The following is a 13,411-nucleotide window of genomic DNA, read 5'->3' on the forward strand; positions in this document are numbered from 1 at the left end:
TATATACACCAATAAATAAGAAAGAAACACGGTGCCACCAGAGAAAGGCCGTGAGTCGTGTTGTAGTGATGATGATGATGATGATGATATACACCCAAGATGATGGAAACCATCAGCTTGGGAATGATGAAGGAAAAAAGGAAAACTTACTTGTGCATAGCAGAGCAGCAAAGGCATCGATGGCTGCCCTGGAAAATAAACAGAGGGGGCAGTTGGACTTTCAGACATTTTAATTAACATACAAATTGTACATGATACACTAGTGTGCAAATGAGTGGGATGAATATTTAAAAATCAGACCGACAGAGGCACACTAAATAGATTTCATTATACAGTGTGACGTGTGTTTTTAGGTGTTGTTATATGCAGCGTCACAGTACATTCTTGGACTTCATTTTAACGGACACATTATGAAAAGCTCCAGAAAAGTGAGTGTAAAAAATATATATATTTTAGAATAGGACTTGGTGGGATTTTTGATGCGTGCATAATTTATATCGCAATGTTTCACCTGCAAAGCTGCTTCAAAAAGCAAATCCACTCAAGCTGCCTTTTTTTCTTTTTCTTTGAATGCCAAGTTGTGTTGATTGTTTCATGAGTCATATCATCATGATCATTTGGCTGATATTAAGTACCTAAACACATCCTGAAGTCATTCCGAGTCATTCTCGCTTTGCTCCCTCTCCCATAACAACGTAATGTTGTTACAGGGCAAATAAAAAGTATTTTACTGCACATACTGTTAACGCTTGATGAAATGGAATACTAAACTTGGATTAACTTTAAATAGGAAAACTATCTACTTAACAAGGACATCGTCACAGACATTCAATAGAAATATGAATTATACAAACATTTCATACTGACAATCGTCAACATCGGTCCAAAGGCAAATTTTAGCGAGGTCGCTCCACATTTGTACAAACACCTGGTACTGACCATTCACCTGTGTGTTCTGTCTGTAACGATATTTTTTTAAATTTAGATTTAAGTTACTTATACTTAAATCCATGATAAATTGTAGTGCGTGTGATCGTGGTATGAATTGAAACCACAAAACGTCGGTCAGGTTTCAGTTGGATGTTCTTAGGATCTTCCCCTCTTTTGTCCCTCTTTCCTTCACTTAGTTCCATTTATATTCCCATCTTCTCTTATTCTTCATATCTCTCTTTTCAGTTTCCCCTCATCCTCCACCCTGTCTCCTTCCCCTCCCCCTCACATGCATTTCCTAAGTGTCCCTAACATGTGACTTGATTCCACCCCTCTGTCGGACATGTGTGCTGGTGCTTTGGGGAAGCTGTATTGGTGTTAAATCCGAGGCGTATAGATCTGACAGCTGATCGATTCATATTGCAGCTCCCTGGTGATTCACCACTAGAACTATGAGTTCTTAATTAAGACTCAGGGCCTGTGTGTGTGTGTGTGTGTGTGTGTGTGTGTGTGTGTGTGTGTGTGTGTGTGTGAGTATCGAGATGAAGAATGTGACACTGTCCAGTGTAGTATTGCTAGCAGGGTGTCACTAACAGGGCAGCCAAAGTGTGACAAGAGGCCACGACCTCTTGGCCCGAGAGCTATGTTTACTGCGGATGGGAAACACTACGCCTCTCTTAAGGCCCCAGCACACAGCTGTGTTACTGTTGTCCTTTGTGTGCATTTTACAGCTATGGAAGAGATCAACACAAATGAATAGTCCTCCAAATCTCGGAAATATTCTAATCAATTCCATTCAAACAGTTTAATTAATATTTTGTGTTTGAGTCTTTGCTTGAAAAAAACACATTGCAGGTTAAATAGTCAGTTTAAAGACTCACTAATAAAAGGGCTGTTTAACTTCTCCAAAGAACAACCACAATTCCCAAAACTCCCAAATGAAATACTCTCTTTTTTTTGACTTCATGCAAATACAGATAATCACCACACTGATTACAATGTAGTTGCTGAGATTTGATTGATTAAAATAAAGATTGTTATTATAAACCTGTATAACCCACACGGACGAACAACATAGTTCATGAAACAGTCACGAAATGTAATCTATTGGTTTCTTGATGGGAAAAGATGAGAAGAACTGTGTTTTGAACTAATGCCCTGATTGATGTCACCTCCTTTATTAATCCTGCGGTCGCCTCACCTCCTGCTTACATGTTCCCAGAGGATCAGACATTCATCAGCACACGTTCCTGCTTCTTGGTGATAACCCCGGAAAAGCTAAATAACAACAACCCAATACAAGGAAAACACTACCAAAAAAAAGAACACATATTGTATAATTAAATAAGCATAAACAAAGAGAACAATGGTTAAAAAACATGAAGCAAATATTGACCAATCATATTGTAATTCTTAGAAAGGGCTCAACTGTAACATTGCTACTTTTACTTTAGTAGAGATCTGAGTACTTCTTCCACAACGTATGTTAACATTAGTTTAGTGAAATATTACGCAGGTTTTCCTTCAATCACACCAGGAGCCAACCTCCAGTTCTGCAGAGTAAAGACGATGCGGAAGTGTCCTAAAACTTGCATTCTCTCTACTTTCCAGCAGGGGGCGACTCCTGGTTGTATATTAGTATTTGAGAAAATGACTCCCTCTTGATTTATTCCCTCACATTGTAAACATGAGTTTATGGTTCAATCTCTAGTTTCAAGTCTTCTTCAATACAGCGTGATGTTCATTTAGTAAATTATGGTCATTTAGAGTCAAACAGACCATAAAGCAGGGGATACTTTTGGGGATGTATACGGTATTTCTGCGTCACTCCTTCACATTTCAAATATGGAAACTTCCGTTCATCGGAAACCAACATGGCGACGGCCGTAATCCAAGATGGCGACGAACTCACAAACCAACGGAGGACGTCACGATGACTACGTCCACTTCTCATATACGGTCTATGACGCACAGACACAATCTTCAGATACAGTCCATGTGGTGTTATGCATGCACTGTTTCCTCTCCACCATCTGTCTCTCTTTCTGTCTCCTCTGTGACTTTAAAGAAAACTTTCTTATATAGTAAAATGAGTTGTTTACAGCTTTAGTTTGTACGTGGCGCTGTCCGAGGTAATGAAAAGGAGCGTTAGACACTCGGCCCTAATTCCGTTCTCGTTCACCACTGACATCCAATGACTTGTTGGTCATAAACGATGTACTTCTGAACGCAGTGACGTTTAAAAGCGGTGTTGCACATGTGGCCCGTTTCCCCTCACGGAGGTCACAGCAGCCTCGACAGACTGGCTTCTACTCACCGAGGTCGACGGGTAAACAGAATTAATCGAGGAGGAGAACATTTGCAGCCTGCACCTGAATGTGATTTCCTCTGCCGCTTAAATAGTGATAGGGTGTAAATAATACTATAGGGAACTGGGGAACCAGCAGGTAGGTTTGCCACGTTCGAGTCTATGATACATTATGGGTAGTATTATATGAGTGGCATTAAGGGTTTGAGTATCCCTGCATTAAAAACTACTTATGAATCAAAACCTGTCAAAGTCAAATACTTCCTTGGTCGTCAGCGAGAGCTCAAACCTGCAACAATTTAAAAGAGGATAGTAAGGAGTGCTGCGGTGCCTCGCAGTCTAACAGAGGGGACCGGGGGATTAGGTGCTGTTGACAGTTGAGAATAGATGGACAGATCTCGTTGTACAGCTGACTGACTGACTTCTACTGCTTTAAAAGTGTGCACCGCAGCCAACCGGCATATCTAACGGTCGCCATATCGTAGCTATAATTGGATAAATCACTGTGACAGACATATCTAACTGCGTCTCACTCTTGGGGGGGGAGGAAACAGCATATCTTCTGCCATCACTTACATCGCAGAGGTTCACAGCTGCCAATTCTAACAAATTACCCAAAGTATCAGGCGGCTTTGAAATCTGGAATCCCTGAGTCTTCTAATTGTGTTACAACAATTAACAGCTGGCTTTTGCATGGAAATTATACAGAAGAATCACCCTGAAGGCCATACATTTGTGTCAGAGCATCCGATTCCCTCACACCACCGGGGAGTTTCATGTTCACCAGTGGCTGATCAGGGGCTGGTATGCCTGGGATGGAGCCAGGCAGAGAGAGGTCGTACTCCTGGTGCTCTTGGCATGCCCCACTGGGTATACTGGAGGATGCAAGCCATTTGAGCCAAATGCCATCAGTTCTGACAGAGACAGATGGGAGGGAGACATACGAGCTAAGAGAAGGACTGTGGCATAAGTAAGAGCTGGGATCTACGCACGGGTTCAGGGGAAATAATGAAGTGTTGAAATAATGACGTCATCAGCTCCACAAGTGACCTCTACGATACGGTCTACAAACATGTTGCATTGTGAGAGTTTTATTATTTTGCTTTGTGTGTTTTTGTTGTCCTTTTATTGGGAATGCAATATTAGAAGAACACTTGGGGTAATTTCTTCAAATTTGCACAAACGTCCAGCTGTACTGAGGATGAACTTATTCCATTTTAACCTCCGTCACAACTTTAGGATGAGCTGCCAAAGTTCACTGTGACCTCAAGTCCGTACCATTCTTGTGAAACTGATATCTCAGGATCGCCTTGAAGAAACTTCCATACATCTGGCACCAAAGTCCACTGTTCAGTGAAATGCATGAAATACTCAGGAAGATAGACTTGATCAAAATGAAAATGAAACCTGGACTTCTACACGCCGAGATCTGGATCTGAAACTGCCACTTACCAGAGAAGAGGTCATTAGTTAGAATTTACTTAATTGGCCTTCCCTCGCCAGCACGATGCACATTCTAGCTCCAGAAAACGACTTATAAATAAACTTCTCATTGAAACAACAAGTCATTGGATGTCAGTGTCCCCCATCTTTGTGGTGTGGCTTAAGGATCTTATTTCATGTTGTGGGTCAGCCAGGGGCCATAACCCCTGTCGACTGTCACTCATTTATACATTAGCTGACACGTGCGAGCTAAGTCTGGGAGGCTAGTTCAGAAGTGATGACTAAGTGATCATTTTGTACTGTACCGTTGTCAACGTCCCGACACCTAACCTTTTGTTTGGTATTTTTAACTTCCCCTTGCTATTTTTATTTTACTGTATAATACAATAATATCACCAGTGTGGAACAAAGTATAACTGTTTATTGCAATGCCGGAACATTGCTGTGCAGACACAAAATTGCCAGCAATGTAATTGTTCAATGTTTGGCAACTTTTGTCCGTCACACCTATTGAGGTGTTTCAAATGTGAATACAGTTAAATACAAATATGTCCTCAAACGAGAACTCCCTAATTAGTAGGTACTATTGTAAAAGAAATTGTCAAATGTAAATGTCATATTAAACTGCAAACATTACTAACCATAAATAGATAACAGTGTCCACTTTTGTCTCGGGATCAAGTGTGGAATCACTTGAAAAGCCCACCATCTTGTTTTTACACTGATAAGTGTATTGTGCTTTTGATACCTGTATCGATGGCACGAATAGAAACCCAAATGTAATGTCCGCATATGAGAATACATGATGGCAAGAGGTATTTATCTTTCAGTCTGGTTCTCCTGTCCTGGCATAAGTCACCAAGAGACAAAGGGATGTAAGGGTAATGGGAAATGGACTTGTAAAGCGCTTTAATACTACATGACATCATTCACCCATTCACACCCATTGATACACTGATGTGAGGAGCCACCTGCCCATCAAGACTAACTAACATTCACACACCGTAGGCACAGCTACGGGAGCCATTTGGGGTCAAGTGTCTTGCTCAAGGACACATCAACGTGGGCTAGCGGAGCCGGGGATCGAACTGCCGATCCTCTGATTGAAGGAAGACCCTGCTCACCACTGAGCCACAGAAGCCCATTACACCGACGGGTGTCAGTGTCGAACGCAGAAAGCACTGGGTATACGTACTTGATGGCGTGCAGATGTTTGGTGGTATACTGGGGGATGAGGCGATAGATGTCATCCAGTCCATGGTTTGCTCCGATTAGGTTCGCTGTGGAAACTGTCGGGGAAACATGTGACACACTGAAAAACTGCAAAAAGTGAAGAGTAGCAGTGCAATGCTTATCGTTTCAATTAAATCAAAATGAATGGGTTTTGAATCATCAGTTAATGGGAAAGAAGTTTCCTGACATGAAGTTGGCATATGTTTTGGATGGAGAGGAGTCCTCTATAATTATATATGTGGGTCGGCGGGACTCATGTACACAGCAGCCATTAAAGTGTGGCCTAGTTGACACACATACGTAACCAAATATACACTACAAATGACTCATATTTGACACATTGAAATGACACTGACTTCATACATAACATTATTTGGCTCTGCACTTTTCTTTGCCCACTTCGGCTAGTAGATGATTGGGATTAAAATAAAAATGTAACCTAAGTAAAATACGCACAGAAAAAAAACACATAAAAGGCAAAATAACTTGCAAATTGACATGTCGCTCATGCACCAACTGGTGAGAGTGGGCTGTAATATCAAAGAATGATCCCCTTCCTGCCGTCCCTATGCACCTGAGCTATTTGCACCTGCTCCTCAGACAAACTGTACATCCAGCCCGTTTGATAAAATGCATCAGAATGCTGACTGCATGTGTCTTCTTAGCAGAGGAGCTTGACTATGGAACACCCCCGGAGACCGTGAGCCATGTTTGGGTAGAAAAGAGTGAAAGCTCAATGCTTCTAGACAGAATTCATGCAAGAGTTATTATGGGTTATTACTGGAGTCCCGGAAGTCAAAAAAGGCTGAGAAAAAAAAACAATAAAACAGATGATGATTCAAAAAACATGTTTATTTTAACCACGTTTCTTCCTTTTCTTGTTGCTTTTTAAGTGATGCTAATCACGTCGAAGGAGTTCCAAAGTACACACGGCTGAAGATGATGAATACTGCAGCAGCAGGTTGTTACAACATCCAGTTTGTGTGTTTGGTTTGTTGCTACTTTACTGACATCGAGTGGGTGAACACTGCTCAGACTGTATTGACTCTATTAGAAGACAGTCCAGGCTTTGTTGACACATCTCTGCATGTATCATATTGGCAACAAGGATAATAGGAAATGTTGTAAGGGGAAATAAACAGCTCTGGATACAAAGATGTGGGAAGCTTGAAGTACTGAGACAGTAAAAGAAAAACGGGGGAGTAACATGTGCAGAGTAAAAGTGAACCATAAATCATCTCAGTGAGAGCCCTGAGTGTGTGTGTGTGTGTGTGTGTGTGCGTGTGTGTGTGTGTGTGTGTGTGTGTGTGTGTGTGTGTGTGTGTGTGTGTAATGAAGACATTTTGGCCAATCCTCACTCCTTCAAAAGGCCCTTTGAAGGTTAAGACTTGGTTTTGATGTTCAGGTTAAACTTGGGAATATGTCAGGTTTAGGGGATAGGGAATGCATTGTGTGGTTGAGGGTCCTCACAAAGATAGTACAGAAATGAGTGTGTGTTTGTGTTCCTAACTTTGGTTACCTTTTGGGGATACATTTCAGATTAAAGACTAGTGAATTTGGGAAGGCATGTCCAGTTGTGGACAAGAGCTATGTCCCCGCTTGGGAGTGCGTGTCTACCTGATGAAGAGAAGACTTGGATCACCCAGAGACAGGCTGCGGCCCTCCCGGCATGTTTGACGTTGTGTCTGAGCAGATTCAGGGTCAGCAGCGCAGCTCCAGCGTCCTCTGCCTTCACACCTATACGGCGGTCTGCAGAAGAGACACAAACATCGAATGTATTTATGAATGTGTAGACCGTGTAGCGTCAAGATGAACAACGCAGAATCAGCTCAGCATGTGATGGGGAAGTTTAGAAGCTCAATATTCATCATTCTGTGAGAAATATTAGTATCAGTATCCTTATCCAAGTATCACCATATTAAAGTAACGTAACTTAAATACGTTCTCTTACTTTTGGATTAACTGAATACCGAATAAGCAAATAAGGTCATATATCAAAAGGAACCCTCAAGTTCTGGAGTTAAAAAGAACACACGTTTAATACATAAAATCATTTAAAAGAATATACGTATAAATTAGTGAAATAAAGTACAGTATAATAAAATTAGATAAAATCAGACAATAGTCACACCTGCTGCCTTTTGGGTTTCCCGAGGGCCTTCCCATAGGCTGAGGCCATAGTGGCTAGAAGCAGCCTTGCCGTGGGTCTGAGACCGGACACTATGAACAAGTAACAGAAAACTACAGGAGGACTCAAATGGGTGCTTGTCTTAAAACCATATCTGTTAAGTGGTTGGTAGCGAGAGCATTTAGTAATGTGTAAACCAATAAAAGAAAGCCGGTGAAAATTGTGTGAAAAAATTGTGTGTGATTCTCTCTATTATTCTCATGAGTCCACCTTAATAATCTTCTACAATATTCTGGAGTCGTGGACGGAGCCCGGCCATTTGGCCTCAACATTTGTTATGAGGCAGGTGGAGTCACAGATCATCAAAGATGAATTATGGTTAGGTTATGGGTATTGTATAGCAATGTAATATGAGGAAAATGATGTCATAAGAACCTGCACATTAATGCTGTGAAAGCCTTTTCGATTGCCCCGTTTGGGCCAGAGGGCGATTTGATGGGGCATGTAATTGGCGCAGTCAATGACATTGGGAAACTCTGCATAATGATAAGTTGCGTAATGAAGTGATAGGAATGCATTTTCATTAAATGGTGAAATATTGATGCATTTACTCGGACATGGCCAGGGAACGTAATGAACACATCCGTGAGTTTCTTAAGCACTAAATAAACTTTACGAACATCACGGCATACAGCGGCATGCATCGCCGACACTCTACTAAAATGTACCACTCGCGAAAAAGTGCAGGGCTCTGCATATCGTTAGACAGTCAATGCCCGGATGTGGCGTGTGGTGTTCAATGTAGGCTCCAGAAGGTCTGTAAATAAATGATTCCTTGTGGGCAGAATCGATAGCGCTCACGAAGGAAGTCATCATCATGCGATAATGGATCTTGGCGATCTCGAAGAACTCTCTCCCTATAAAACGCTAATCTAACTAATATCACTCCTTCATCAATGGGATCTCTGAGAAAGGGAGCTGCCATTTTCTTCCGGGGGCGTGGCCATCTTATCCAGCTAATTTGAATTAGCCTGCGCTGGAGCATGTTCAAATGTTTTGATGTGTTGCTATGGTGATTTTGCCAAACTTGCTTTGTGGAACCGAAAAGCCTGATTTATGTAATCTTATCCTGAAAATTATCCTGATAACTACATTAGCCAGGTATGAGAAATAGGGCCCAGGTCATCAGGAGACACAGCAATGTAGACCTGAGTATCATCAGCACAACTGTGAACAGTGATGCTGTGTCTCCTAATTATTACTGTGTCTCCTAACTATTCACTTATGTTTATCGAGGGCAACAATATATGTTCTACCTTTGCAGTAAGATATAAACCAGTTGAGAACAGACACACTTTTATATAGTCTGTCTATGATAATATTGTCGTTGGGTGTATCAAGAAGAACAAGGACAGATGTTGTGTCCAGGTTGATTCTCAGGTCGGTCACAACCTTAATACAGGCAGGTTATATGCTATGATAGGGCCGAAAACCTGACTGAAAATGTAAATAAATGGAGGGCATAATTTGCACTCTGCTGTTATAATGTTCCCCTTTTCTGTTTTACATATAAAAAATGGCAAATGTTCAACCTAATGAAAGCTTTTTTTTCACCAACTTTAGAGGCCGATGCTCATGAAGAGTCATGAGTGTAAGTGGAATGTCTTCACATACATGCATGATAGTGTACCTGTCATACCTGTAGGGCTCCTTAAAGTCACAGCCCAAGGCACACATGTGCCGACATGGGTCAACAAGTAAAGAATTAATTTTGTTGAAGAGACACGAATGTATGATCACATACCAAACAACAATTATAACAACCCCAAACACAACAGATGTTTTGGGCCTTTTGGATTTCATTTCATGTTTAGTGCGGCGACATGTCTGATATCTATGCACTATAGTTACCTATCTATAGATGTCGTATATTGTTTGTCCCATTGAACAAAAGCCAATTTGAAAGCCTGTTATCCGGAAAACCAAGGTCCATTGTTCAGTCGACCCATTGCGCCGAAAATACAACAAACAGAAGCGCATGGCTAATTATTATGCAGAATGACTTCAACAGAACTTCCCGGTTGCAATATTGTTTTTCCAACTATGCCGACCTGACATTCTTAGTCTAACCCGAACCAATCTTGGTCTTCATGCCTTAACCTAACCAACCCTGCCAACAAAGGCAAACAAGTACTAGACAGACTGATCGTTATCAGATATTGTTTGCATATCTCAAAACGTTTTTGCTATTCATCTTTTCATCCATCCTCACCCCTGTGTCCAACTTTAGCCAGCAGGTGCAGCAGCGGCAGCAGGAGGGTGTAGTTGGGGCTGAAACTGCGGCCGGTGTTGACCAGCGCAGTGAGCAAGGCCTCGCTGCCACCTTTACTGATCATGTAGTGGATACGACGATCTGTACCTGAATAGAGAGAGAGATATACCGGTGTGTCCCCTGCTGGAAAGAAATCCACAGTAACAAAACAACTGCAAACAAAACTAATACTTTGTTGGCCGGAGAGAACCAGTCTGATTTAGAAAGGAAGCCACTTCTCTTTTTAGTGGTATTAAGACGTCGTTGGCTGCTCCGTAAGCACATTGGATTGGAAATTAAACATAGACTTTGAGACTGAAGTGTTGACTTTCAGTCAACTTTAATTTCAATGGAGAACTAAGAACCACCATTACTCTACAAAAACTTTGAATGGGTCCTGTCAGATGCCTGAGAGAGCTACTCCATATGTCTGAATGGTCTTTCATACTGTTATGTTGGAGTAAGTCCACTTTACAAATAGATTAGTTAGTTTTGTACATTGAGAACAAAACGCTGTACACAAAAAGAGACAAAATGAGTTTGTGACGAATCCCAGTTTAAACCTTTTCTTCACTGAGTAGACTGCAGCAGAAAGCCGAAGGAAAAAAGCTTTGCACCGTTCTGGTTCAATAATACTCTTCTGGACTGTAAAACAAATTCAACTCCCAACAGTATTATATGTCATACAACACTGTGGGGGCATCGACCTAATGGACATTTGAATAATTTCCTTCTCTTTTCCTCTGTTGGGGCCAAAAAATTGCAAATGTAAATATTAGATATGTTGCCTTATCTCTTTTGAAGAAGAGAAACAGTAGTGTATATTCCCAACAGGAGTGAATGGTTGGATACTTATTTATTCATATCAAAACACACTTTTGACTCATTGACCAGATACTGTGTCCTTTTAAATAATTAGTTTTATGTTATGGAAAATCATACTTTAACCAGGATGTAAAAGAAAGAATTTAGAAAAAAAGTATGTTTTGTGCCAGTTTTTGGTTAAATATTTTCACCAAATCAACCATCATCTTTCAATGTTTTCAACAAGTATGTCAGGAGGTGAGCTTTTTCATGCTTACAAATAATTTATACATTTGAAGAGTTTGAAACTATTTAAGCAGATTATGCTGCTCAAACCACTCCCCCTCTCATTGTCTGCTTTTACATGGCCCCTGTGTTTACTGCTGCAGAAAAGCGTTAGTCCGCTAAACGACATTGTCGTGTCAAAGGCACTTCGGTGGTCAGAAGCTGAGCTGAGCTTACCAGCAGACAGAAGTTCATCCAGGACATTAAGGATATTTAAGGTGCTCTCCACATCTCCTGCATTCTGCAGACAAAAACAACAAGACAGGAAATAAACAATGAATACAAAAATAAATTATGCCTACCCTCAACCTACACTTAAATGCACTCTTCAGTGGCCTCTATACAGGTTATTTTTCGTTTGTATATTCAGCACATACTTTTTTGTGGGTTGAATGAATTGGCCCTCAATTTGCCCGTTTAAATAGGGACAACAGTGAAGAGTTGTGTTGAGTTACTGTAATGAGAGACAGTTGCTAAACACAAAGGTAACCGCATACGTGATTATGGAGCAAGTTATGTCAAATGTACCTATTCACCATCTGTAGCATCCTGCCACCCATACCCAAATACAACTTAGATCCCTTCGGGTTTGGCTCGGCATGTTTGGTCAACGCATGAGGCTGCTATTACTCCAGACATGTGGAGCACATCCTGGTTCATAAGTCAAATTATATACATTCATTTCCCAACAAATAAGCACGGGTCAAATAAATGCAGTCAATGTTTGTGGCACCAAAGAACATAAATATGCATTAAAGTGCTGGAATTTGATTTCCCCAAAGTGGGTCCTGATAATGCAGATTGACAATCACCAAACCTGTCCAAACAGCGAGTTAACTGTCAAACTTCATCCTTTCTTCACTTGATTCATTATTAAAAAAACAGTTTGAGCAGGAAGCGGACCAGAACTAAACTGCACCAATGTATAATTGTTTCTCATAGACCAGATGAACCAAACCACAGGTTGGAAAGCACCGTAAGTGTTGGATGGATGGACCAACTGTACAACAAACCATTTGTCGTTACAAACTAAAACACCGCCATTCAATGTAATCCCATTTACATCAGTATTAGTTGATCTGCACAACTGTAGGGTGGGAAAGGAGGTTGGACGGGTCAAACAAACACAGGACTGTACACCAGAAGGCCACTGTTTGTATCCCATGTGACACCAAGTCAAAGTTGACATATTAACTACAGTAACGTAAACATTAAAAATATCCTTATTGTAACCCAAACCATGATTTTTCTTCAAACTACCCAAGTGTTTTTTTTTGCTTGAGTTAACCTTAAAAACTAAACCTACGTTGGAAGTTTATTTTGAAAAGAGACTATACTTTACCAATTGGAAACTGACACGCCCCTTGATCAGTCCAAAACTGACGCTAGAGGGGCTACTTAGAGTGTCAAATTTTAAAAGCGTAGGGCCACTGACCAAGCATCAGTATTTAAAGAGTTTAAATTGACTATACATTACAATACATTGCGTATGGAGAGCAGCTGCCGTATAAGTGGCACTCACTCCTAAACTGCTATTTAAATAATATAAACTTTATTTTAGATAATGCCTCTGTTTATTTTGTAGGTTCTGACAACTAAGGATGAAATGCTGCTTTCCACTTCAGTTTAAAACTTAAAATCTGCAATGATGGTCAAAAGAATAAAACCAGTGCCTCCATCCAATACGTAATAGTATAATATGTGACATGGTGTAAGCCCACCTAAACAAAGATCCTGGCCGATAGGCGTTGGATTCACTCCCAGCCTCTATCCACACAGCTGGCCACGGCTTCACACGCTTTTCTATAAGCCACTCCAAATGCAAGCTTCTGTCTTTGCCAATGCACCGCACACAGCGCATTAAGACAGGGAGCCGATAACGAAGCCACATGGCAGGTGGATGAGGATTTCAGAGCTTATCACAATACAATAGAACTGGATGGTGCCAATTCCAATTAGTTTGCTTGGA

General features: G+C 41.0%; 1 protein-coding gene across 1 annotated transcript in view; it reads right to left on the reverse strand.

Moving 5' to 3' along the window:
• LOC117732329 (cytosolic carboxypeptidase 4) overlaps nucleotides 1-13,411 on the reverse strand; it is a 186,852-nt gene that overhangs the window by 129,288 nt on the left and 44,153 nt on the right. Inside the window, exons 4-8 of the mRNA XM_034535221.1 lie at nucleotides 11,620-11,683; nucleotides 10,315-10,461; nucleotides 7,532-7,663; nucleotides 5,877-5,970; nucleotides 151-188 (exon numbers count right to left, since the gene is read on the reverse strand). Of these exons, the coding sequence (XP_034391112.1) occupies nucleotides 151-188; nucleotides 5,877-5,970; nucleotides 7,532-7,663; nucleotides 10,315-10,461; nucleotides 11,620-11,683 (475 nt within the window). The remainder of the gene's footprint in view (nucleotides 1-150; nucleotides 189-5,876; nucleotides 5,971-7,531; nucleotides 7,664-10,314; nucleotides 10,462-11,619; nucleotides 11,684-13,411) is intronic.

This window comes from Cyclopterus lumpus, chromosome 6 (genome assembly GCF_009769545.1).
Source record: "Cyclopterus lumpus isolate fCycLum1 chromosome 6, fCycLum1.pri, whole genome shotgun sequence".
Lineage (NCBI taxonomy): Eukaryota > Metazoa > Chordata > Actinopteri > Perciformes > Cyclopteridae > Cyclopterus > Cyclopterus lumpus.